Source organism: Daphnia carinata, chromosome 2 (genome assembly GCF_022539665.2).
Source record: "Daphnia carinata strain CSIRO-1 chromosome 2, CSIRO_AGI_Dcar_HiC_V3, whole genome shotgun sequence".
In the NCBI taxonomy this organism is placed as follows: Eukaryota; Metazoa; Arthropoda; class Branchiopoda; order Diplostraca; family Daphniidae; genus Daphnia; species Daphnia carinata.
Window position 1 is genome coordinate 2,159,089 of NC_081332.1, and position 26,700 is coordinate 2,185,788.

The following is a 26,700-nucleotide window of genomic DNA, read 5'->3' on the forward strand; positions in this document are numbered from 1 at the left end:
GTTTGGGGTGATGGGGAATGAATAACATTTAAACCCCCCCCCCCCCCCCAAAAAAAAAAAAAAAAAAGGAGAGGGAAAGAGAGAAGAGAAGAAAAGTACAGAAAAAAAAAGGGGGCGGCGTTATGAAATGGTGAGGGCCGTTCGAAGAGTCCAAAAGTCCGTTGTTCAACTCGGCTAGAAAACCAGTTGCAGTCGGAGCACCGTCCTCGCCAGTCACGCCTGCTTTTCGTATCCTCTTCCCTTCTCACACCAACGGCCTGCCCGCGCATTGTTCAAACATTGTTTTTATCGTCCTGCAAAAAAAAAAAAAATTATAAATTTCCAGATAGTTTTATTCATCAAAAGACCCTGGTTAAGTGCTGTGGACATTGGAAAGAAAACCAAAAGTGAAACGATAACGACATTCCAACCTCTTGTTCATTTCGTTTTTGTATTTTGTGTGTTTTTTTTTGTTTGTTTTTTTTTTTTGTTTTTTCTTGTTTCGATCAAAACACAAATTGAAAATTGGAGTTCATTAGTGACATGGTGTTTGTTTGGACTTGACGCATCGCCGATAGATTTAGATACATCCCATCCGGTCTGAAAGCATCCAACAACAACGATGGCCGAAGGTAAATCATTTCCTATTTTTAGTTTCTTTATTCTCGAGGTTTTTAAATTGACGTCCTAGTTTTGTGATGTGTTGCACAATATTTTGAAAGACATCGATTCGCGAACTGCGTTCCAGTTCGTCTAGTTAGTGTCATTTCGCGCACAGATGGTCGGTATGGCTGGAACGTCATAGAACTCGCACATTCAACATTCTGTGAAAATAATAAGATACGCATCCGGTCAGTGGCATCCACAATTCGGACACAAAACACACGTGACATCGAACCATGGCAACACCCTTTTTCATTTCGAATAGACACAAAAAGATGAGTGTGTGTGTGTGTGTGTGTGTGTGTCCACTTGACGTGGAAACTCACGCCCCATCGTCAAAGGCACGCCACCGACAATTCCACATCCGACTTCGTTTCACGTAATTTCATTTTTTTTTTTTTTTCACAAATAAAACAATAAAAAAAAAATGTTTGATTTAATGATCAACAAAATACAATTATTTTATTTTATTTTATTTTTTGGAGTGAGAGAGAAAGAGAGAGAGAGACCACCCTTTTCGAATTGAGTTCGGCAAATGAGGAAGGTCTCGTTTGGCAACGACCACCAACATCATAACGTATAGAGACAGACTACATTTCTAATTGAAAAATAGAGGGAAAAACAAAACCCAAAAAAAAACAAAAAAACAAAATAAAAGCTTTTGCTCCCTTTTTTTTTTATTTATTAGAAATTGATTGTTATTTTAATGCTGCATCGTTTTAATGATCACGGGCCGCACGGTGCACGGGAACGTCCAGTACAGAAATGCTGAACATCTGGCGCTCGTCTTTTTGGCTGAGACTTGCACGGGTGGCCCTTTTTGTATTTTTTATTTTTATTATTATTATTATTTTTTTTTTTTTTTTTTTGCCTCTAACGGGCTGTCCATGTGCTCGATCCAAAAATCAGTCGAGTGCATATTTATTTGTATTTTTTTTTTTTTTTTACCATATAGAACAGAGGAAAAGAGAGTGACGCAATCCACGTTCACTTGATTCCACATGTTCACGCGTTGTTTTCGCTCATTTCGAGGCATCTGCCGTGGGCGAACGATATCGGCTGTAGAACGCCGATTGAGGTCGTCTCTATATACCCTCCACCACGCATGTAATTCTCTTTATTTTTATTTTTTTTTTTTATTGGATCACGGTTTCTTGGAGACGGCATTCGAAAATTAGTGAACACGAACGAGGAAATAACAATAATGTCCCCACTCCCCCGTAAAAAAAAAAAAATATGGCGTGTCCGAAAAAAAAAAAAAAAGGGACCACAAGAAATCTATCGACTTTGCTGGAATATTGGGCGTTTCAAAAAATAATAATAAAAATCGAGATGTACTCACGCGAGCATCATAATAAAAAAAAAAAAAATCGTTACGACACTTTGATTGTACGCGGACGTTCTTTCTTCCGCTTTAAAAAAAAAAAAAAGGGGAAGGAAGGAGAATCGGATGTGTCACTGATCCCTTTTTCTTTTCCGAATGATAAAGCAAAAAAAAAAAAAAAAAAAAAAAAAATAGTCAAGTCATCGGCAATGAGCTCATCTTTATTGTGTCTTGTAAAAAAAAAAAAAAAAAAAAAAAAAAACGTGCGGGACTCAATGACTTTTGCGTTCCAGTCCAGGCTGCCCCGTTCTTTTTTTTTTTTTTTTCTTCCCAGGGACTGTGTGCCATTCTTACATTATTAAATATTTCGAGATGTTCTCTTCCTCATCCCGCATGCGAAAAAAAAAAAAAAATTCTTTTGGAGGTTTGCACATTTTTTTTTTTTTTTTTTTTTTTTTTTTCAATTTCTTCAGGTCGGTCTTCTTTTGTTTCTGGTTTTTTTTTTTTTTTTTGGGCTGATGGTAACTGGGAAAGTAATAAGCGACGCCGGGTTGGCACGGCGACGGGGTGAACATCCTGAGTAGACCTTCGCCGTCGCTCTTTGCGCCTCCAGGTATAGACGATGATATTACCAAAAAAAAAAATAATAATAAATAAATGGTCTAGTCGTGTACACTTCATTTTTTTTTTTTTTTTTTTTTTTGCCTCACCTCTCCATTTCTTTTATTTATTTTCTCCAATATTTACGAATTTCCTGTGTGTTCGTGAATCTTTCTCCACCCCCCTTGTTTTTTTTTGGGTTTTTTTTTTTTCTTTTTTTATTTTACCATTTTTCGTTATTTTCTTCTGCTTTTTCAAGGACGCAAATGAACTGTCACATCCGGTGCAATCACTGCCGGTCTTTTCGGCGACATCCTTCTCTAATGCGCAAAGGCCATCCATTTTTCTTTCTTTTTTTTTTTTTTTTTTTTCTAATCATTTCTTTTCTATCCGAAAATTCCCGTTAGGGACATTTTACGTCACGCATACGTATGTTATCGATATGCAAAAACGTTTTTCTGGTCCCCCCCCCCCCCCCCCCAAAAAAAAAAAAACAATTGCCGTTTCTCTCCGTTCCTAACTAAAAAAAAAAAAAGAAAAAAAAAAGGCCCCCTCTGGTCAAATAGATTCATTTTTTTGTTTTTCTCTTGCATTTTTAATTCATTCCGAACGATCGTTTTTGTTTTGTTTTGTTTTGTCTAGTCACAACGTAAAAGAACGAAACATTAAGAATTTAAACAAGAAAAAAAAGCGGGGTGGGGCAAATCAGCGCGTGATGCTGTAAACGCAGATCATTTTCGGAATGTTCTCTCTGTGTGTCTCTTTTGTATTAAAAAAAAAAGATTTCGAATTTTTCTAGGTCGTAAGTTTCTTTCGCGCGTCCCACCTTTTTTTTTTTTTTTTCTTCTTCTTCGGTTGCGTGAATTGATGCCGTGAGGAAATCGGGCGAGAAATTTTTCGTTAGAAAAAAAAAAAAAGAAAGAAAGAAAGAATACGGTCCCGTTGGGTTGGTACGGCGAGGTACGGCCGCGAGTCCGGCTGCCGCCATCTTTGCGGTTGCGTGAGCGGCGGACGATTCGGACCTTTTCTCTCTTTTTTTTTTTTTTTTTTAAAAAAGAGCCTTTCTTTTTTATATCAACAACTCCGGTTGTTATTCAACAGCCAACAACAGCAACTGAGAAAAAAAAAAAAAAATAAAATAATGGCCGTCATTCCGCGCACTGGTTATTTTTTATTTTTTTCTGCAAAGATTTTTCTATTTTATTTTGATAAGAAAAAAAAAAAAATAATAATAATAATAAATAAATAAAATTTTTGACTTGTCCTTGTTTACCTCGAGGCAGCGGCGCCCGTAATGGCGTGGTGAACGCTCGAGGGGGCGGACGGAACACGTCAAGTTATTGAAATCTGTTGGATGACCGCTGTCATTTGTTTCATTTTTTTTTTTTTTTGTATTTTTTTTTTTTTTTTATGGACTCCATTTCACACGCCAACCGGTTCCTCTTTTGTTTTTTTTTGTTTTTTCCTTGGTCAACATCACCAAGAACCCCCCCCCCCCCCCCAAAAAAAAAAATAAAATAAAAAAAAATATCACTTTTTGAATGGAGATGATGGGCCCAATTTATTCAACAAAAAAAACCCATCGCCATTTCCAAACGAATAAAAAAAAAAAAAAAAAAAAAAAAAAAAACGGTTCATTGTCCTCGGCTGATCGACCTGTTTCAACGGTGCACCATTTGCACCGGCCATCGTGTGCAGCAATTGAAACTCACGCGTCACATTTACATTTTTTTTTTTTTAGACGCTAGCTCTGCACAGTGCAATGTCAAGGTTTTTTCTTCGCCTTCTAGTATAGTTTTGTTTCTTCTTTTTTAGCTTCGGCTCCCGACCGTGTCGTTTTTGTCTTTCGACAACATTTCGTCTTTCACAACGTCCATCGAGCGTTTGAAAAAAAAATCTTCGGGGGTTTGATTTTTTTTTTTTTTGTGTCTGTTTTTCATCGTCGAAATGAAACAAACAAACAAACAAAAAAAAACTTCTTCTGCGAACTCGAAAATTGCATTGATAATCAAAAACATTTAACCAAGTTTTTCGTTCATTAAAAAGGGTTCCCCTCTTGTGTTGTGTGCCATTGTTCTCTTGAAGAACTTGAGAGCAAGGCCGCGTGATTCACCCCGTGCAATACATATATATACAGCGTCCCTTTGTCTTATTTTGTGCCGTTGCGTCTCTTTGGTACATGCAACGAACGATTGTTACAACAGATGATGCAATTTTTCTTCAATGTCTCCCTTTTGAATTGCGTTCAATGTCGATCGTCTTTAACAGTGTCAGCTGTTAAAAAGCTGGTAAAAAAGGAACGACCTAAAAGCCCAAAGAGAGCAAACAAACACAACTCGTAGATGTAAATGAGATTTGGATTCGATTCAAAAATTAAAAAAAAAAAAAACAACAGAAAGCCCCAACTCGTTTTTTCTCTTTGCATCTCTTCGTTTCTCCAACATGAAAAAAAAAACAAAAACAAAATGTTGGCATGTTTGGTTGGTGATTTTGGGTCCTTTCCTTATTCAGGTCGGGTTGCCGGGGCGTTTTTTTTTTTTTTTTTTTTTCTTCTTCTTCTTCTTTCTATCTGGGGTAGAGGTGGTAAGGTAGCTCATACGAAAGAGAACAAAGGGGGGTCTGCTTTCTCCAAACTTTCTCCACATCCTACCCCAAGTCGTTTTAAGATTTTTGAATGGTGTGTGTGTGTGTGAGAGAGAGAGAGAGAGAGAGAGAGAGAGAAGCACTTGATTTTTGGGGGTTTTTTTTCTTGCTTACCACATGAAAAATTGGATCGTTTCAAATGATGATCGCCAAAAACAAAACAAAAAAAGTGGCATCCTATTTTTTATTTTTTTTTTTAAAGCCATAAATGTTAATTAGGCCGTTTACAGACGAAGGTGAAATCGTGTTTTTTTTTTAAGGGGGGGGGGGGGGGCAGTTTGGTGCCAAGTGGAACTTTAAAAAAAAAAAAATGGCGTCTACTAGACGTGTGTGTGGATAGCCTGCAGCCATAAGAACACACATAGCTATTTTAGCGATATATTTATTTTATTTTATTTTATTTTTTTATTTTTTCCGCTTCGTGATGCCCTCGATGCCACCGGCGTTCGATGCCAAGGTTGACGTCAGATGCCGAATCTGGCAAGGTCGTGACGTGGCCATCCCGTATGATTTTCACTTGGCTTTTTTTTTTTTTTTTTTTTTTTTTCGTTCGTTCGTTCGTTACACGCGAACGCCAAACGCAAATCAGCAAAAAAAAAAATAAATAAAAATAAGAAATAAAAATAAAATAAAATGCTGTGTCGGTGATTTGCATTTGCTCACCAACGTACCTCACGTCATCGAAAAATGCGCACCGACGCCTTTGATCGCAAACGTCAACATCTCGAACAAACGGATACGCGCGCATCTCGTTTGCATACGATATGTTGACACGACAGTGCGGGGATGGAATCAAACAATGACGAACAATGTAAACTATGATGCGTCGTATTATTATTTATTTATTTTATTTTATTTTTTTTTTTTGGGGGGGGGGGGGGGGTTTCATTTTGCCTTGGGTTTATGGCTGTTTTTCTTTCTTGAGACTCCCGAGGGGGGGAGAAGCTCGAAGTGCTTTTTGCGTGTGTTATATTATTATTATTTGTACTTGTGTTTATTCACCCGGCAGCGGCCCTGACGAATAGTTATGTCCTTGGCCAGCACACGAAATATTCTCACAGCCAAAAGAGAATTTTTGAATTTCATTTTCGCGTTGTACGGATGTCGTGTGAAAAGAAAACCTGTTTCCGAAAACGAGCTCCCTAATTCTTTTCGTCGCTGAATTTTTGCGTCTTCAAAATTGAAATCGAGTGAAAAAACAAAAAAACAAAAAAATAAAAATAATAATAATAAAAGAAAAATAGCCGTTTTCTCCTGTCACGTTGCGTGTACGTTCGCGATAAGCAAGTCAGCACGTATGCAAAAAAAGAGTATCATTACGAAACATCACGATGCACTTAAAAGATTGGCATCGGAAGGGGCTCTTCTTAAGCAACGTCCTTCAACTCTTTTATTTCCCAATATACATTTATTTTAAAAATAAAATTATGACATATTCTTAGAGATTCGAGATAAGACCTGTTGCACATCCGCTCGTTCACACGTTGGCCTCACGCCAACGTTTTTTGAAAAAAAAAACAAAAAACAAAAAACAAAAAAACCAGAACAGAATGAAATTTAAATTTTGGAGAGTTAACTCGTTTCATCCCACGTCGTGTCCTCATATAAACTAGTTAAAAATATTCATCCTTTCATTTGAATAAATTAATCACATACTTTTTTGGGGACGTGTAGGACAAATCTTTCGCATGTGCCACTGGGCGAGATGGCCGCTGCTGGCCGGCGGCAATCAATTGCGACCACTTCAGCGTTCCGTTTACCTTCTTGTCGTTTGGACCTGTCTCTGTTATGGCCTTTTCCAAATCTCCAGCCGCGGGTCGGCAGATCCCACGTCGAGCGGCGCCGGCGCCGGATATGCCGGAGCCGGACCTGTCAATTCCCGCCTCCTTCTGCAGAAGGTCACAGAGACGCCGTTGACCTCGACGGCCGCCTCCAGCGGCGTGGCCGTCGGCACGGCCACTCAACCCGCCACCAGCACCGACCCGGCCGGTGTCAAAATCGATCGGACGAAGCCGGCCGACGACGAGTCCATGGCGCCCTTCATCCAGCAACGTGTTCCCAACGTGCCTTTCGAGTTCTGGCTGCGGGAAAAGGCAAAAATCTATGGCAAAAACCACACTTGTGCCTTCTATCCCAGCGTCTTTGATATCAAATTCAACAACAAGTGAGTTTCACTTCTAAATGCAATCAATCAACCCGTTTTTCTTATTCATTTCGAAATTCAAAAAATTTGCAGTTATTGGCAAATGTTCCGGTCATCAAACGGTACCTTCTACTTGTACGGAGCTTATCACGACAACCGGGCGGCCGTCCAGAAACCGACCATTCGCATTCTCGGAATGATCGACCGGATAGAGCCGACAGTCAAAACGCATTGTCTCCTATGGTACGACGCGGCCAAGGATCCCATCGTCATGCCCGTCGTCGAGTACAAGTATGTCTGGAATCAGAAATGGGGGAACTACAAACAAGGACTTCTCCAGCCCTACCTGATGGCCTGCCATCTGCCGACGGCGGCCGTCCTGGCCAACAAGGGACTGCCGATCGATCGGGTGCCCATCTCCGTCTCGCTGACGGAGAAAGGCTGCGAGCCGCCCACCAACAATTTGCGGGTCAACAACAACGTGCCGGCCAAGAAGGGCCGCTTCGCCGTTTGCGTCAAAGGTCTCGACTTTTTGCGCGAAGACTTGAGCGTCCGTCTCGTTGAATGGATCGAGCTGTTGGGCTTGCTCGGAGCGGACAAAATCTTCCTCTACGAACTTGAAGTTCATCCCAACATCTCCAAAGTACTGCGATACTACCAGGAAACGGGCAAAGTGGAACTGACGCCCATCACGTTGCCTGGCGAGCAGCCCAACATCCCGGGATTGCGTCACATGTATCTCAAGTCGAAGATCACGAGCAAACGCCAAAACGAGGTGATACCGTACAACGATTGCTTGTACCGCAACCTCTACAGCTATGACTACATCGCTCTAATGGATACGGACGAGGTCATTTTGCCCAAGAACGTGCAGACTTGGAACGAACTGATCGACATTATAGTGCCGAAATCGCTAACCGTTGCCAACTACACCCGAGCTTCTTACAATTTCCGCAATGTTTACTTTTGGGACGACGCGGAGCACTCGCACCGATGGGAGGCCAACATCCCGCGCCACATGCACATGCTCCAACACGTCTACCGTAGTTACAATTACACGAAACCCAACCAGTACGTCAAGTGCTTCCACAACGTTCAGAAAATCCTGACGCTGCACAATCACTTCCCACTGGCCTGTTTGGGTGGTGGTTGTACTTCGTACCCGGTCGAGCCAGAAACGGCTCACCTGCAACACTACCGTGCCGATTGCGTCAGCACGCTGAAGAAGAGCTGCGACACCGAGTACAAGCAGCATCTGGTCAAAGATACTATCATATGGCGATACAAGGAAGATCTGATTCCTCGAGTCACTCAAGTGCTCAAGTCTCTCGATTTCTTCGAACACAAGGACGAAGCGAATCAACTGTAGAGCCATAGAGTTTAAAAAAACAAAACTGGTTGTTTGTTTTGGTTTCATCGTTCAAGGACCAGACACACCCATCACATTTTATTTTTTATTATTTTTTTTTTTTTTTTTTAATAACATTAAAAGGGAAAAAAAAAAAAATGAGAGTTTTGTTTGGTCGGTTTGTGTAAACAATGTATTGTAAGTCATACGCTCAAGACGCAACAAACTTTTGATTTTCGAATGGCAGATAAAGAGAGAGAGAGAGGATGAAAGGAGGGGGGCTTATGCATAATTTATGCATAGTCAGTCAAAAAAAAAAAATAAATTTAGTTTTAGGGAAAGCTCAATGTTTCTTCGGCGCCGTCGCTTCACTCGCGACATCACGTCTCAGCATGACCAGTCGACTGAATCCTATTGTATAAATCAACATTTGTCAAACAATAGGATAATATATAGATAAATGTCGAGACATTTCACATTTTTTTTTTTTTAATGAGGGAGGTTGAAGAGAGAAGAAATGAAAACAAAAAAAAAAAACATGGCCGACGCTGAAATCGGCCGCGATCTACGTCCACGTCAGTCGTTTAATTTTTTTAATTGAAACGAGCTATTTACGCACAGTGCACAATTTTGTTTGTTAAACTCATCATTTTTTTTTTCTTGTATGTGTGTTTTTCTTTTCTTTTAATTGTTATACTCAGTAATGAATCTGTTTTTTTGTTTTTTTTTTTAAATTTCATTCGGCATGAGTGGCATCTATGGATTCGAAAGAAAAATAGATGGAAAGCTTGTGCATAACATTGTGCTTGTGGGTTTTTTTGAGCACCACGTTCGGAGATGACGCACAACTCTCCGGTAAAGACAATGTGCGATGTGATGATTTATCTTGCGAATAAGCAAAAAAAAAAAAAAAAAAAAATTAGCTTTCTGTTTTTTTTTCCCATTTTTCATTTTTTCCCAAAGGAAAGACAAGAACTGTAATCTCGAATAAATCCATTTGACATGGCCGCGTCCATTGCCAAACCATCATTTCAATTCGTATGCAAAAGTGCTTGTGTTATTTCACCCCGTTTTTTTTTTTCTATTTCATCATTTTTTTGTTTTGTTTTGTGTAAAACACTCGTGAGACACATTTCTGTGAAATGCACACGCCACACCCCCCCCCCCCCAAAAAAAAAATCGCAGTTCGCTTTTTGTTCACTGTTTTTTGCTGTAAATGGTGTACGATTCATTATATAATTTTGTTTTTCTTCCTTCAAAACCTTTTTTTTTTAACGTATATCCTTAAAGCCTTAGCCACCATCCGTAATTTGTCGGCAAAATCAATTTATTTTTCTTTCAAATACGTGTCAATACCGTCCTATATGAGATACGCAGCCTGTTGCGTATCATTGTGCTAGTGTTTTTTTTCTGTGAATTAAAAAAGATTACAAAATAAGAAAACGTTTCTCTTTTTAATTCTTTATCTCGTTTAACACGTATAGATGGTATCTTGCCTTCTTTTGGGAGCGCCCTGCACGGCAGGTTTTCACCTCCATGATGATTTCAAAACCAAACTTTCTCCTCGACTTTGGCACTTCTGTTTAACTTTATCGGCCATCTTTGCGTACGATCGCTGGACGTGTTCTCGCGCCATCGAACTGTCGTCGTCTGCTGTAAACAAGTGTTCACGATTTCTAAAAGCAGCCAGATGTCTGAGAAAGACAACGACTTCTTAGTTGCAATTGGTCATTGGACGATTTAGTTTCGCTTGTAAACTCTAACCGCATTGCAAACAGAATTTTTTCATTACCAATAAATAGTTTTTCTCTGTTCGTTGAGAACGATTACGACGACACTGTGACGAGTGCAAACTCGTTTCCATAAGAAGGGCAATGTTCCGCGTAGTGGACGAATCTTGCGACAGGAATCACAAACCGCGACATGGTTCCTAATAAAGCGTGCAATGCCATCCGTTCTGGTAGGCTAGCTGGTATAGTGGTATTTCCAGTTCCTATTCGGATGTTACGCATCAGTTTCGTTGACGACCTTGCCTTTGATTCAAATCGACAGGAATCAGGCATTTGAAACAAAGGTAAGGATAAGGATTCTCGATCTGGAAGCTTCCGGATTTGACAATTTTGAAAACAAGGTCTTCATAGCCTTGAAGCGTCCAGGGAGAAATCACCAACAAGTTCTTCTTCATTCCCAGTGAAAGAGATTGTGGTAAACAACAACGTAATAAAAAATTAAACCTGTATGATTGGATTTTATGACCTTTCAAAGCAGCTTTCGCCAAGAGTCGACAGTTTTTTAATACCTGTTTGAGCAGTTTTCTTTCTGAATTTAAAAAAATTTTATTTAATCAAACACAAAAAGACACTTGGATTTTCAAACGTAACACAATGTATAGAAAGAGAGGCGTATGGCTATCGCACCTGATGCAGCAACAATAACTGGGAAAAATAGTTTCAACATTCTTGTCCACCACCACCATAGGTAAACGAAAACAGCAAATATTATAATGTGCAATAAATGGACAGTATTAACTTCCAGATATGGAATAGCGAGCAACTTTTGAGAAGCTAGTCTCAAATTTTAGCAGTCTGAGCATGCACGTTCTTGGGTGGAGTATAGCTGTAGAGGAACACTGAACCCATTACTAGTAATGTACCAAGGGAAAACTGTAGGGTCAAATGAAAATCGAATAGGTAAATGGACAGCACGCATGACAATATGATTGCCAATGAAGTCGCAAATCCTTTCAGGATGTTGTCTGCAATGAAGAAAATCGTTTTATGCAATGAGGAAGTTGTGAGTATGAGACAATTAGCCATACATACCTGCGTATTTAACGACCATAGCTACCAACAGTCCTCCCGTTGCTTGAAGGGTCACGAGGTACCAAATGAAAGCGTCATACCCGAAAAAGAATCCTTGCGAACTAATGGTGCTCCAGTCGTAAAGCAAACAGGTGAACAAGCCGAATGGAAGAGACAGAAAGCTTAGCTGGATATTTCGCATCCATACTGAAACATTGGATCCCTATAGCATGGAGAAGGAAACAAAATTATTATGTATCGTAGTAGTATGACTATCTGCAATTCTTTCATGGTGCTCACTTTAAGAATTTTTTCAAAATAGATGCCGGCAAACCCAGACAATACACAGGCGGACAACGCGGCACCGAAGCCAATCCATCGGTGCTGCTCAGGACCAGATGGGACTGTTTTATCGGATTTTTCCGGCTCGGTCTGGGCTAATTGAACCTTCGAAATAATTGGTATTAATATACGTTCGTATTTTTGTTAGCCTTCGAATTGAATTTTTAAAAATGTGACTTTTTCCATACCATAGCAACACCAACAAGCAACACCACCAATGCTATCCACTGAGTAGTTATCAACTGCCGTTTCAATATAGCCACTGTGAAGAGGGCAGCAGTGAGAATCTTCAATTGATATGTGACCTAAGGAGAAAAAAAAAGTGAGATGGTTTAGATGATTTGTTTTCTACAGGTTGCCTTCTCCCATGGTACCTGATATGTGGCTGCATCGAGATGGGATGCGGCAACATATAGTAGATTGTTTTGCACAACATAGACCATTGAAGGTACACAAACTTTCAATGTATCAAGAGGTTGTTTGATTATCTGAATGTTTATAGCTTCTTTGAGTTTTATAAGTGAATTTCCTTCCTCATGGTATACAAGCCAAAGGCATGATAATAGCTTCACAAACTCTGACATCAAGACAGCTAGATTGAAAACAAATAGGATTATAGGTAATTATAATTCTTGTTGATTAGAGGTCAAACCTAAAAAGCAACCTGTGGATTAAAACATTACCTGTAGAGGAGAGAAACATATCTCCCACCCTTGTCCTGGCATACCGCATGCTCAACCCAAGTGCTGCATTTTGTACAGTCAGGGTAACAAGGCTAATGTATTTCATGTTTTCTGCATCTGTAGAAACATCTTAAATACAGACCATCTCATTGCATGAATTTTTCAAATAAGGTACTTTACTTTTTAGCTCCATCGCTGTTGTAGTCTATTACGTGCCTCAAAGGAACGGTTACGCTCTACAGTTAAATTCAAACAACTAAAACAAAGACTTTAAGAAAGGTTCCTTTTATTGCTTCATATCCACAAAAAAGGTGACGTATACAAATTTACAGAAACTTCACATTTGTAATGAGCTCGTTGCACTTGCAGACGTCCTTTACTGTGCTCTGTGCCAAGTATATTTTTTTGTGGGGGAAGGCCAGAAAAGACCGCGGGGAGAATAATAACCGATTACCCGAAAAATGGCCAACCAGTTACTATCCGGGTAGGTACTTTTGAAGCGGTTCGGTTCGAATTGGTTAGCGTTTTTCTATCGCACTGGTTTGACCAACAAAGACCCGGAAGCCGACCCAAAGGCGCATAAGCAGGAAAATAGTGAACCTGAATTTGAATCCTGTCGGGTAAGTAGGGGCATATACGTACAGTACGAGGAAAGTACGATCTGATCATAACTTCTCTTCAATTCAAAGACATTTTTTTTCAATACATGAAGTTTTTTATTACTTTAGGAAATTAAAAATGTATTTGCATAAAATCTAGCAATAAAGATAATCCGCAAAAATAGAATATAAAATATGGCAATCCGTTTTACCCCTCCCCCCACACAAAAAATATAGGTTTTTCTGTTTGACTGCTTCCGCCATCTAGCGGTCAAATTTCTAGTTAGTTCTCTACATACACTCACCGAATATTTCTGCTGCATCGCGCTATCATTAAAAATACATTATTCCGATTCGAAATTTATAGCTGATCACGAAAATAGGGTATATTTTTATGTTAGGCTTCTACTTTTTTAATTAACCGTAAAAAACAGAAGGCCGGGCTTATTTTGTCGGGCTTAAAATTTTTTTCTATTAAAAAATAATATCATTAATCTAGATAACTATAAATGATTCTGATTCAAATTCAACAAAGAACACGAAAATGAAATTTGTTTTTACGTAGAGTTTATGGTTTTTTAATAATCAAAGAAGTTTGCTGTGTCACGCTAGCGCTGTAGCGTACTGGCGCGTTAGTAATGGTTTCGATTCGCCAATAAACTGACTTTATATTTTATATTACTCCAAAACTATATGCTCTACGTAAAAACAAATTCCATTTTCGTGTGCCTTGGTTACTTTAAATGAGAATCATGTATAGTTATCGAGATTTAATGATATTATTTTTTAATAGGAAAGATTTTTAAGTCCGAAAGATAAAGTCGGGCTTATTTTTTAACCCATCTTTTACCGTTCTATACGTTTTATTCAAAAACCATGCCATACTTGTATGGCAATCCGTTTTACATAAAAAAAAAAAAAATGTCGGAAAAAGAAAAAAAAATCGCACTTTTTTCTTTTTTTCCGACACGTAGCCATCTACCGCTCAAACTCGTTATTACTGGCGTAGGCAATTTCAGTCCATTGGATGCCATTCGCAGTTAGTTAAGTAGCGTGGATGGAGAATAACGCGTGGCTGGAGGAACAATTGAAAAATGGATAAGATAATACAACAAAAGGATGGTAAGTATAAACATTATTATATTGGTTTTCAATTATTAATTATTGTTTATTAGATCAAATTATGAAGCTGCAGGCCCAATTATTGGAACAACACAAAATATTAGATAACAGCAAAGCTAAGGATGGTAAGGCCTAATATGTAATGATTCTATTTATTTGCTTTTATTCATTTGTGTTTTGTAGCTCAAATTTTGAGTCTACAAGCTCAGCTAGGGGAAAAGAACCAATTGGAACGGAACAGTTTCCAAACAGTGAAGGAGGTTTTTCCAAACTCATCCCTAACTGAACATGAGGATGAATTGGCATTAGGGGAACACAGTCAGGTACCTAAACTTTTCAAATAAGAATTCAAAATAAGTATAGAATTTTAAAAAACAATTATTTATTGTTTAGTTATTCAGTCCACCACCTGACAGTGTGTTAAATTTAAATTCTGTTAGTGCTGCACTAAAAGAATTGTTAGTAATAAGTCCATGCAGCGAAGGAACTGAAGAATTGTAGGACCGTATTTGGGCTGAAAATGGGTGTCGTATGGAAACCCAGAAATAGCACGAGTTCAACATAAAACATGAATTAGGTACTTTTCGGTTTTTTTGTCTATCGAAAAAGTATTTTTAATGCTATTATTTTGCATTCACAGAATTTTAGTGGGGGATCAAGTCAAGTCTGGAAGTGTTACAGGATGGAAGAGTGAGCCTACAGTTGAAAAACACTGAAAGTGCATTACCATTAAGGTATGAGCTGCTTCTCTTGCTAAAGAACAACTTGTCCTTTAGGCTCAGAGTGTTGGTGAAGCTGGGTACTTAAATGGCCCTAAAGATGTTTCACTTCACTGGCATTGCAGCGATGAACATCATATGTGGACTCTTTAGGTATGAAAGGAATTTTCTTGAAAAATTTTTGAATTTATGATGAAGCTTTTCTCCTCGTTTTTGCCAACCATGTCTAATCTACAAAAAAAAAATTTATCCAATAGGAAAGGATTTTCAGCATACTGGGAACACAACTATCAACAATGCAACATTCTAGGGGTGCTATTTTATCATTCAAGAGCCTTATACAATGATTTTCATCTACAATTTGTATGGCCTTTCCCAAGCTTCTGTCAGAAGTTGAACCTATGAGTCATGTAAGTCACATGAGCAACAATTGAGATGCTTAATGGTGTTGTTTTTCTTTTCTCAGTGTAGGTTAATAGTAACATTGGATCTGAAAAAATTCTTGGTTGGGGCATGACACTGAATAAATTGTAATGATTGGATGGATGACATGATATTTCTATACTTCATTCGGATTCCCGAGACGGTATTTTATATTTAAAAAATTGAAGTGCATATCTGGGCTCCCTTCCTTTCCGTAGCCCCGTTTCCCCTTGACTCGTAATAAGCCCGTAGGGGGTCATGCCCCTACTGTACGGTATATATAAAAACAACATATACCGAGGTTTGGAGGGCTCTGGCCGGAAAGGGGACGTGGGGGTCCGCTTAGTCCGATGATGTGTTCACGGAGGGCGACGTGGCTACCCACAAATCCGAACTAAAGGTTAATCGCTCCAGTAAAAATGTTCCAAATCTTCAGCTCTTCTTCCGGCTTCTCTTAGCCAATCACCGGGTAATCTCCCCGGTGGGTCAACAAGGCAGTGTCTCCCCCTGCCTGGGTTGACGGCAACTTTTGAAAGGGCTATTGTGCCTTTTTAAAGTTGCAAAAATAATTGTAATGTGCAGAGAATTGTCAATAAAATTTTTTTTATAAAATATTTTTTGCAAAATTCGTTTCTCTCATTGTCTGTGTTAGCTGTGTTCACACATTACATTTATCAACTTTTTTTTTGTTATGCTTTATTTGTTTTTGTCACCTTTGATAGTAAGCATTGTTTCCATTGGTTTATCGTTTATCTGTAGGCATTCTATTATTATCCAGGGATCGAACCCTGGATGTTCGGCATACCGCGCCGATGCTCTACCAATGAGCCATGAATCATTTGATATCATTGGCTTTTTTCTAGTCACTTGTGGACTTGCATTTACACTTAGAATAAAACTGAAATACAATTCTGCAATATACTCTTCTACTCTTACTCTACTTCATTTTTACACATCTACTGAGGTTTGAACCCAGGGTAACAGGTATCGCAGCTAAAGGGTCTACCACAGAGCTATGAACCTCATGAAAGCAAAAGAAAGATAAACATATAGTTGTGAAAGACTGCATAAACATCCTAGACGATAACATATGATATGCGATAATAAAATATTTAGATATATCTCGTGGCTCAATGTTAGAGCATCGGCGTTGCACGCTGAATGTCTGGGGATCGGTTCCCATACGAGTAAAACAAAATACAAAATTACTTCAAAAAATATCCAGATATTACACGTTGTTCCTTGAATCTAAGTTGAAAATTCAAAGAATGTAATAAATAATAATTGAATACTTACAGATAAACGATAAACCAATGGAAACAATGCTTGCCATCAAAGGTGACAAAAACAAATAAAGCAAAACAAAAAAAAAGTTGATAAATGTAATGTGTGAACACAGCTAACACAGACAATGAAAGAAACGAATTTTGCAAAAAATATTTTATAAAAAAAATTTTATTGACAATTCTCTGCACATTACAATTATTTTTGCAACTTTAAAAAGGCACAATAGCCCTTTCAAAAGTTGCCGTCAACCCAGGCAGGGGGAGACACTGCCTTGTTGACCCACCGGGGAGATTACCCGGTGATTGGCTAAGTGAAGCCGGAAGAAGAGCCGAAGATATGGAACATTTTTACTGGAGCGATTAACCTTTAGTTCGGATTTGTGGGTAGCCACGTCGCCCTCCGTGAACACATCATCGGACTAAGCGGACCCCCACGTCCCCTTTCCGGCCAGAGCCCTCCAAACCTCGGTATATGTTATTTTTATATATACCGTACAGTAGGGGCATGACCCCCTACGGGCTTATTACGAGTCAAGGGGAAACGGGGCTACGGAAAGGAAGGGAGCCCAGATATGCACTTCAATTTATGAAAAATTTAATACCGTTTTTAAATGAGAATCTGAATGAAGTATGGAAATTCTATGTAGTGTATCCAAACATAATAATTTATTCAGGACCTTGCCCCAAACAAGAAACCTTTTCAGATCAAAATTTATTGTTCATCTATAATAAGACAGTAAAACACCATTAGGTATAAAAACTCTTAATTCATATATATAGTTCATACCTTACAAGATTCATGAGTTGATTGCAAGCATATTCCTCTGTCAGAAGCTTCGGAAGAGACAATTACAATTTTCGTTTACGCTCACCATGGATGCTGGTAGACTAGACATTTAAAGTTAAGACACTTTGCCCAATTCCAACAGTTTTGATTCTTACTTGTAAGTTGTTATTGCACGAGAATGCAGCGACGAAATCCGCGGTCTTTTTGCTGTTGACAAAAAGGATAGTCTTGGCACCACCGAGATCTTGTAAAACTTCGATCAGCTTAGCTCTCTTATCTCTTTTCGAGCACTGAAAAAACAGCTGTTCAACACCCGGATTGGTGCCACCGACAATGCCTGTTGTGACGAATATGTAGTCTTCCATGTGCGTCGCAGCCAGCGCTTGCATTTCATCTGGGAATGTAGCCGAAAACATACAAACACGACGGATTCCCTACAGAGAAACAAATAGTATTACATCAGTCAAATCTCATACTCAAAAGCCATCGAGGACATACTTTCGGATGCATAGTTGGATGATTGACAATTTTTTCAACATTGGGACCGAAACCCATATCAAGCATTCGATCAGCTTCGTCCAAAATTTAAAACCTGACTCCCGAGAAGTCAAATACTTCACGATCGAGAAAATCATTGAATCGCCCCGCGGTCGCGACAAAAATATTGCACCCAGCTTGAAGATTTGACCGCTGATGGCTCGTGAGAGTTCCTCCATATATAATTACAGACTTTAAAACCGAACTGTAGGAGAATTTACACGCCTCGAGGTGAATTTGAATGGCCAATTCACGAGTGGGTGCGACAATTACAACATCTGGCTTTTGCCCCATGGCATGAGACGCACCAACAACACCTTGTTCTAACAATATGTTCATAACCGGTACCAAGTACGCCGCCTGCATGAAAAAATGTAAAATTTTAGATGACTTAATCAACGAATATCACGAAGGGTTTGTTGAGTATCTTAGATGCAATTGGACCTTTTAGTAGTCGCAATCACCGGCGTGCCCACTCAAAATTACTTTTACTTCAACTTACCCAGTTCATACCGACCCATTCGAATCAAGTCAGTACGAGGGCATCAAGGTTTCAAAATTACACAGCGTTAATTAGTTGGATAACCGTTTTCCGGAGCCCGTGACCGCACAAGCAATTAACCTCTTTTGGCAAGAATAACTACAACTGAAGCTTTCTGAACAGGTGTTGGTTTTATGTAGCCAGAATTCTTAATGTTTTGAAGTAGTAGTTGGTGCAGGCCGGCTTCTTCGAATGATGTAATGTATTGAAGTACATCTTTTCCTGTAGCCTACAGCAAACACAATAGATATTTTTTTTTAAATACAGTTTCGAGAAATGGCTTACATGGAGGATGACTTTATCAAAATTGTTAAAGCGTTCCCACATAGACAATGCCCTTAAACAGTTCCTTTTCATGGCATGTCACAGCTTCTGGAATGTATTGCTCATGTGGCTTTCCATCTTCCGTCAATTCACTGAAGAGATTTGGGCAGCCTTTCGAGGTGTGGTCAGCTTCATTACACTAGGAGTAAAACAATGAACACTGGAACATAAAATATTTTTGTGAAAATATAATTGATGTTTACATCGTAACAGTTGCTGCCACCAATGCTTCCTCCTTGAGGAAAATCACTTGCTTTATTGCCCTCTTCTTCGTTAAAAATGAGCACTAAAAATGATGTTTTTTTTTGTTTTTTGTTTATCTCATGGCAGGTACGACTTCCACCACCACCGCGACCCTATTGTGGACAATCCTTCGAGAAATGTCCCCCTTCCCCATACTATAAAAAGCACCAAGAAGTTAAGTTCGAACACATGTTTCGATATTTTCATCTTACTTTGCGACGTCAATGGACCACTACCGCCGCCTCCACCAGCTTGTGGACACTCTGGCAAAATGTCCTTCACACTGTTAAACAAAACCATAGTTTAAAGTAATCACACTAGGAATACAAGAAAACACTTACCTTGTGACCCTGGACAGAAAAAATGTAGAACAGAATGAAACAAATAAGATTATATAGAGAGGTCAAGAAGTAAAATCTAGCGAGGACGGACTATCTAGCGAGTAAAGGTAGACAGCAGACTACACGCGTTAAGCCAATCTAAAAATATGCCTGAAAAAAAAAACTGTCCGATGAGCCACGGTTTAAGGCGCCTCTTGTGGACGCAAAAGTCATTACGAGAAATTTTATCCGCCACAAACTAAATGTTTTTAAACATTTAAAGTACTTATCCAAATGAAAATTTAACTTAAGAAAATTAATATGTTTGAGTAATATAAATACGTTATTGTGTATTATTTTCACATCACAACAACCAATAATGACTTTATATTACTCAAACATATTATTTATACCTAAAACAAGCAATTATTCTCATTGCTATTAGAATTACATTCATTATAATTGCTGCAGCACAAAATGGAAAGTTAATAGTTAATAGTAATAATAATGAAGTTAAGTAAGTAGAATATAACAAAATAATTATTGTATAGTTATATTTTGATGAAATAAAGTTACTAATTTAAAAAATAATATATTTATATGGCTAGAATTCGTAAAGTTGTATTTAGAAAATTAAGTAGGAATCTGGCCGATAGATGGCCATAGCTGTAAAAAAGAAAAAAAAGGCCGAAATTTTTTTTTTTTTTGGGTAAAACGGATTGCCATATTTTTTATGATATTATAGCCATTGTATTTCAAAGTTGTTTGTTTACTCGAACTCGAATCTACATACACCGGCACACGTACTAGAAATGACAAGCTTACTTCGCAAATGTAATACGTTATGCAACCAACTGTTAAAGTAATTAATGTAGATTTTTTTATTGTGTATATCTTTCTTTCAACAAGGCTTTGAACATGTAGGGGTTGCACATCTAATGTCTCAGTTATGCCACGGAGATGGCTTAATGATATGGAGAAATCCACCATGACTGTTGTGAATGAAGACACAAGTGTGGGACTCCTGATCAATTCCTATAGCCGGGTAAGATTTTTATAAGTAACAACAAGAAAAACTTTCCGTTAATGCACTCCATCATGAATTTCTCATTTGTTCAAACAGGCAGGCTTCCGACTTAGCAATGGAATGATGGCAATTGGGTATTGATTTATTTTTTTCATCCTGTGTTTATAAAAAAGCAAGTTTATTATATATTTAGCTGATAAAATGGTTTTGTTTACAGTTATGATTGTGCTACTGAATTGAGATGTCATTAGATTGTTCCTCTACTAAGGTGTAACTAAAAAAAAATAATTGTACATTTTTTTTTCCGTTTATTCCAACGCATAAACGTGGCGCGAATTAGGCCAATAGCAATATTTCCAAAATCGGTTCTGAGCTGGAATGTCAACACTGCCGAAGACATCAACGAGGATTCGCTATCGCTATTTTACACGTTGGAGCCAAAAATTGGTAAGATAAATACTTTCACGTTCTCATCACCAAGTTTAGGAATGCATTCTTCCTCCCCTGAAATATAGATATACTTGTGATTGGGGTAGGCAATCCTGGTCAACAAGTAAGCCCCAAAATAATTCAATACATGAAAGAAAAACACATCAGCCTGGAAATTTCTCCAACTGAAACAGCGTGCGCAACCTACAACTTCCTCAATGCTGAAGGACGATGTGTCGCCGGTGCCCTCATTCCTCCAACACAATACCGAATAAATGAGGACGATATCGCTTCAACCAAGAGGAGAAACCGAGAACTGATGAAAGTAAAGGACTATGAAATCGTCTAATAGCTTAAAACCTTTGTAGAACAATTACCAGATATACATAAATCGACAAAATTTTCGATTTTCTCAATTCAGCCTCTCGACAAACTGAAAATAATAATGTAGCCGTTAGACACATGGTTTATTGCAAGAAAGCCCTTTAATTACAATCGGACATATTATTATTTTAGAAACAATTCTAGCAGGGAAGGCTAATTTATTCACAGTACAAGGTAAATGTCATGAACATGCTGTCGCGAGAAAATTTTGTTGCAAAAGGCTCTATAGGGAAAATATTCTGTACAGTAAAACAATTTAGCTAGTCGAATTTTAAGGAAGTTAAAAGGCCGCTTTTATAATTACATAACTGTTATTGATCGGTATTGAAGGCCACCTGTCACGTGAATGATTGCGAAGGCATATTAAAATTAGGTGTACGGCCGACTGAATTGCCCAAAGTTATTGCTTCATCACAGATAATGCTGTTTCTTTCGCGCATACGAAGTTGCTTCCGACGGGTTCACCATCGTTGCTCCATCTGCAAGGGTAAAAGCAAAAAAAACAAAATATTTTTAGAAAATGGCCCACTGAATTCTGTTCCAATCGACTTCTGTTACTCACCTGGTTGCTTTGCAAAGCTAGATTCACGTTCCACTTTCGACTGTGAAGCCGCGACGGCGGGCACTTCTCCTCCGCCATCTTTCCCGTCACTCAGTTGAGCAAGCTTAGTCTTAAAACTGGCAGCTGTAGCATGAAACTTCCCTAATGCTTTGCTCAACGCTTTGTTTGCTGCGGTGGTGGGTGAGGAAGAACCGCCAGTGGACGTCCCTCTAGCCGACGAATTTTCAGCGGCCGCCATCACGGCGGCCACGGCGTCAACATCAATACCCGGAAGGGCAGCTGACGAAAAGGTCCGCGTCGGAATTGGTGGACCTTTGGGGAATGCAACCATTGTAGGAAGCTGTGATGCACTGGTAACTTGTCGCTTTGATCGAGGAGGTGCTACGGGTTGGGGCACCTTGGCTTGGGTGACTTGCTTCACCGGTGGAGGTGCCTTGTATTCTGGCGGCATTCTCCGTTGCACTTGCGGCGATACTTTGATCAAACTGACCGCGCTGGTTGAAGCGATTGCAGTTACCTCCTTCGACACGGACGGCATCTTGACATAAAATTTGGTTGGATACGGAGGAGGTGGCCGAAACGCCGGAGCTTTCGGCTCAGCCTTGGTAACGGGCAGCGAGGCTACCGGCTGTGGCTCTGTTTTTGGAGAAATTTTTGTGATCGATATATTAGACGTAGCGGGCTGTTGGGCCGCATCAGTTGCACTCGGCGAAGACCTACATGGTCCTACTACTGCACTAAAAGAAGACGTGATGGGCGGTGAAGGGGCCGACGGAGTAATTTTGATTGGAATGGGTGAAATTAGGCCAGGCGATGGGGTATTCAAAATGGAAGAAGGCGCGGGAACGAAGAATTGCGAAGCACTCGGGCTGGTAGGCGAAGGGACATCTTTTCGGGGCACAGGTAATTGCGGGTTAAGGCGCAAAGGATTGAGCATGGATGGCGAAGAAGGGCTGACTCTTTGAAGGGTAGGCGGTATGGACAAAGTAGGCAGAACGAAAGCCTCCGACTTGGCGGTTTCCTCTTTGCTTCGGTTTGCACGTTCCACCAGCTCCTGTAATTCGCTCAATACACGATCGGGATGTAAACGCGGGCTCGATGGATTCTCTACGTGAGTCAGAAAGTTGTACGTTGGCATCGGTATGACAACTGGAGACGGTTGTCTCGCTTCGCCATCGGAATGCGCGTTCTGCAACTCGTTGAGTAACAGCCGAATTTCATCCGATTTTTGAACGAAAACAGAATCTTTCGTCTCCAGACCAGCGGCAGTGTCCGTGTTTTCAACAGCTGTTTCAGACGCAGGGACAACGGTGGCGGACTTCTTCGAACTCAGCCAGATAGCTTCGTATTCGTGAATCTTTCTACCGGATCGACTCTTCGCTGCTTCTTCATCAGCAAATGGCATGGCCTTGTCAAAGCTTTCCAAAACAGCGTAATTCTCTTCACCAGTTTCCCTTCTAAAAAAGCGAGTGTTAACATTTTAATCGTCTGTGACTTCAAATTTTGTCCTTCAAAACTTACGACAAAGACGATGCGGATGATTCCTGGTGATCCGGATGTTGCACGACGGCGTTTTTGAAACTATGCCTCCTCTCCTTCAACGGTTGGTTCTTGTGTTTCTTCACGTGGGGCGTAGATCTTTGATGTTTCTCTTCAACCGACGGCAACACATCGCTTCCATCGCCATGCATGAGATACACCTGGCAGTCATGCAGCAGCTGACGTGTATCGCTGTCCAGTTTCGTCGTATTTGCTACTTCCTATTATAATAATAATTAGTTTAAAAATTACGTGAAATATTTTGAACGCGTTAACCTGGTTGCGTATGAGAACGTTGACGTAAGTCGGCGTTATCTTGTTTTCGATAACGCCGCGATCGAGCGAGCCGCACGTCGTTGGCGATCCAGAGAACGATGTGGGTTTCGCAAAACGTTGCTCTTTCCCTCGATCCAAACTGCTCGTGGCCAAAGGTAACGACGGTTCATAATTGATGCATCGGTCCGGAGTCGGTTTTCGGACATGTTTTGCCGTGCTTTCCGCTACCGATTGATAGAGTTTATCTTTGGAAGATATGTACGTGACAGATGGTGTCTTGCTGAGGACTACACCACAAGTCGCAGGAACGATAACCTCCCGGGCCGTGGCTGACTCTAGAGGTTGGGCCAACGTAGGTATCTCGCACTCGTTCGAATCCGATCGAATATCAAAGCCTCTGTACACTTTCATCGATTTGCTTCGTTTCACAGGAAGGGAGGGCTTTTCGTCCGTACTCTTTTCCGCATTTGGCGCAGAGAGAAGTTGAGATTCTTTATCGGTTGTCAACGGCGAAAACCCATTGACGCCATCCAATTCCGTGCCGAGAGCCACCGTCAGTTTCTTAGAAGAGTAATATTCACTCCCTTCTTTTTTCGTCTTCTCTGTCGATGGAAGTGGGTTATCATCTTCGAGAGTGCGATAGAATTTAGGACCTTCTCGAAGACGAAATGAACTGGCTTTACGGGTGCCTGCAATGTTGGCTTTCTTTTCCGTGCGCGGCTCGGAGTGGGATTTCTCGAAGAATGCACGGATCTTTAATATGCTAGACTTCCGCGTCAGACCAGACTTGGGCGAAGCTTTCGGTTTTAAGACTTCTTCTTCCTCTTTTAAACTATCATTGGTAGGGTCCGTGTCGGACGATTTTAGCAGGGTACGTTCGAGGCTTGTAAGAGGACTCGATTCCTTTGAGCTGCTTTCACTGCTGCCAACACAAACTGTTTTCTTTGCGTCACCGGTAATCGAAACGGGTGATCCTTGTCTCGATGAAGTTCCCCCAGACTTTCTCTTTTTGTCTGGCAATGGCGGGGCCGAGTTGATTGCCGTCAGGTTAGACTGATATTGCAAAACAGGCCAAGGAATTTGATCGATGGGCTCTTCATGACACACATCATCTTCTTCGTTGACTTCCGAAACCACAAGTGCCATGAATTAAGTGACTGTTTAACTTCTATGGCCTGATGAAATGTTATTTACCAGTTGGATTCACTTTCACGAAAATGGTTTCGTAGCTGGGGTCAATGCGAATTTCTTGCGGTGGGCAAATCAATGGGTGGCCATTGACGTCCAAGTTTTCGTACGGATGCGCATCAATCATTTTGAGTTGCTCAATAAAAAGTTCTCGCAGAGCTCGATGCACCAGAATATACTGATCTTTGGTTTGAACCATTGCTACACGTTGACGACGCATATCGGAAATCAACTCGAATAGGCTGAAGTTTTCCATCAATTTCTATATGGAACATTAACAAGAAAAACGCATAAATAAATCTTATAATCCTCATAAGTTAACTAATCATGCGTACCCCAGCGCGAAGCAGGCCCCAGACGTAATCGATTGCACAGATGGTACCGGTTCGCCCGCATCCCGCCGAACAATGGATCAATAACGGAAGAGTCTCCGAGGCTTGGCAATCACGAATCAACCGTACCATGTCAAGCAACGGTCGGACTAAAGCCGGAACACCATGATCTGGCCACGCCCAATAATGGAACTGCACAACGGTTCTCGTAACTGCAAGGAGTAAAACGTTAGCATTCCGATAAACTTGAACAAAAAAAATCAATAAATATTACTTGTTTCTCCGGTCGCATTAGCATAAATAAGTTCCATCGTCCTAAGATTAAAATCGTTGCACATACGTCTTGATTTCAAAAGCTTGACAGTGTATGGCCCATACGATCTAGTTTCTTGATCACTATCTGCCCAATAACACTCACATTTGTGTTTTCCCGATTCTTCTTCATTGCAAGCCATAATTATCACCTATTTAAAATATTACGAGATAAATGGGATGTTAAATTGACAGGTAGTTATTCAAAATTGGAATTAGGTATTTACCTGAACATCACACTCAACTACCATTCTCCAGAAATCTGTGACAGTATGAACCAAAGGACCTTGGCTAGCTATATAAGCCTGGGAACCACTAGCCCCTCGTATGTAGTTAGCGTTGACATAATCACTCCCTGGGATTCCAGCTATTTCACTTAGAATAACTCTTGTACAATCAACTAGAATAATGTAAATGGGATTAGTTTAAAAGAAAGAATGGAAAAATACATGAATACCAATCATTTCAATCAATTTTTTAAAACTTATTTTTCAGTTATATGGTATAATTTTTTTTATAGCAACAGAAATGTTCTTACATGGTAATATATCTTTGTATCTGTTTTTTCGTCTGTTAACCTCTTTTTCACCTTCTTTGCAAGAGTACATTGGTAGCCCTTTAAGACTTTCACTCAAGAGCTTGAGCTCCTGAAATTCTTTATCATACTGATCATCTCCTCCATTTTTTCTCTTCTCCAATGTTTCAACATGATTAAGAAAATTCTGTAGCACTGTCCTCAGTGGCGCTCGCTCACCATTTCCACTCGCTTTCATTATCGATCTAAAAAATATGGACATAATTTTAGTCTTGAATAGCCACAGCAATCAGTTTATGTTTGTTTACCTGGCAGGGATTCCGCGTCAACAGGTGAACAACTGATGAATCACAACCCATGGATCGTGTACTGGCAATGCAATAGGTCAGTAACAGCTGGAAATTTCATCAATAACAAACTGTTAAGAACGGTGTTTAGTAAATTAAATATTTCATCAACTACCTACAACTACGTTTCTTTTAACTATTAATCAGCCGCCATAGTTATGTCTAAGTGTCACTTGCTACTAAAAGGCCTGTTTCATTGTATGGAATCAGGTGAGAACTAAGAACATTAGGCTGCTCCCAGAGAGACATCTAGCGAAAAGTTTTTCTTTTCGTGAATTAAACCCTATAGAGACCACTAATAAAAAAAAAAACCGAAAATCATCTTGGTTGTCAAACAAATAG

At 39.7% G+C, this 26,700-nt stretch overlaps 5 protein-coding genes and 1 long non-coding RNA gene across 8 annotated transcripts in view; 2 read left to right on the top strand and 4 right to left on the bottom strand.

Moving 5' to 3' along the window:
* Positions 1–210: 210 nt before the first annotated feature.
* Positions 211–10,147, top strand: LOC130685985 (uncharacterized). Its single transcript, XM_057509285.2, has 3 exons — positions 211–611; positions 6,884–7,373; positions 7,446–10,147. Exons 1-3 carry the CDS (start codon positions 602–604, stop codon positions 8,719–8,721), a joined length of 1,776 nt encoding a protein of 591 aa, XP_057365268.1. The 5' UTR covers positions 211–601; the 3' UTR covers positions 8,722–10,147.
* A 915-nt stretch (positions 10,148–11,062) lies between these two features.
* Positions 11,063–12,919, bottom strand: LOC130685987 (UDP-N-acetylglucosamine transporter-like). Its single transcript, XM_057509287.1, has 7 exons — positions 12,707–12,919; positions 12,527–12,643; positions 12,218–12,435; positions 12,032–12,148; positions 11,802–11,948; positions 11,523–11,724; positions 11,063–11,455 (listed from the first exon to the last, which is right to left on the bottom strand). The coding sequence occupies exons 1-7, from the start codon at positions 12,717–12,719 to the stop codon at positions 11,271–11,273; spliced, it is 999 nt and encodes a 332-aa protein (XP_057365270.1). The 5' UTR covers positions 12,720–12,919; the 3' UTR covers positions 11,063–11,270.
* A 4,537-nt stretch (positions 12,920–17,456) lies between these two features.
* Positions 17,457–18,556, bottom strand: LOC130685991 (probable ATP-dependent RNA helicase DDX4). Its single transcript, XM_059494127.1, has 3 exons — positions 17,961–18,556; positions 17,626–17,896; positions 17,457–17,509 (listed from the first exon to the last, which is right to left on the bottom strand). Exons 1-3 carry the CDS (start codon positions 18,024–18,026, stop codon positions 17,457–17,459), a joined length of 390 nt encoding a protein of 129 aa, XP_059350110.1. The 5' UTR covers positions 18,027–18,556.
* Positions 18,557–18,826: 270 nt separating this feature from the next.
* On the bottom strand, positions 18,827–19,569 carry LOC130685996 (uncharacterized). The gene is made up of 4 exons (XR_008999769.1): positions 19,449–19,569; positions 19,320–19,390; positions 19,068–19,262; positions 18,827–19,003 (listed from the first exon to the last, which is right to left on the bottom strand). It is a non-coding gene; the product is annotated as an uncharacterized LOC130685996 (long non-coding RNA).
* Positions 19,570–20,237: 668 nt separating this feature from the next.
* LOC130685992 (NADH dehydrogenase [ubiquinone] 1 alpha subcomplex assembly factor 3-like) overlaps positions 20,238–26,700 on the top strand; it is a 42,845-nt gene continuing 36,382 nt past the window's right edge. The window contains exons 1-5 of one of the 3 annotated variants that reach the window (XM_059497618.1): positions 20,238–20,289; positions 20,352–20,472; positions 20,551–20,588; positions 20,795–20,901; positions 20,970–21,247. In XM_059497618.1, coding sequence (XP_059353601.1) covers positions 20,240–20,289; positions 20,352–20,472; positions 20,551–20,588; positions 20,795–20,901; positions 20,970–21,232 — 579 coding nt within the window. In that variant the 5' untranslated portion in view covers positions 20,238–20,239 and the 3' untranslated portion in view covers positions 21,233–21,247. Of the gene's footprint in view, positions 20,290–20,336; positions 20,473–20,550; positions 20,589–20,794; positions 20,902–20,969; positions 21,284–26,700 lie in introns of those variants that run through there. The other 2 variants (XM_057509294.2, XM_059497619.1) reach the window with 2 other exon arrangements.
* LOC130685994 (mucin-2-like) lies at positions 21,332–26,556 on the bottom strand. Its single transcript, XM_057509296.2, is given in 11 exon segments — positions 21,332–21,765; positions 21,768–23,286; positions 23,351–23,589; positions 23,645–24,801; positions 24,839–25,094; positions 25,168–25,376; positions 25,439–25,628; positions 25,704–25,876; positions 26,015–26,256; positions 26,320–26,406; positions 26,474–26,556. Coding segments are annotated over 9 exon segments (4,065 nt in total). The 5' UTR covers positions 26,250–26,256; positions 26,320–26,406; positions 26,474–26,556; the 3' UTR covers positions 21,332–21,678.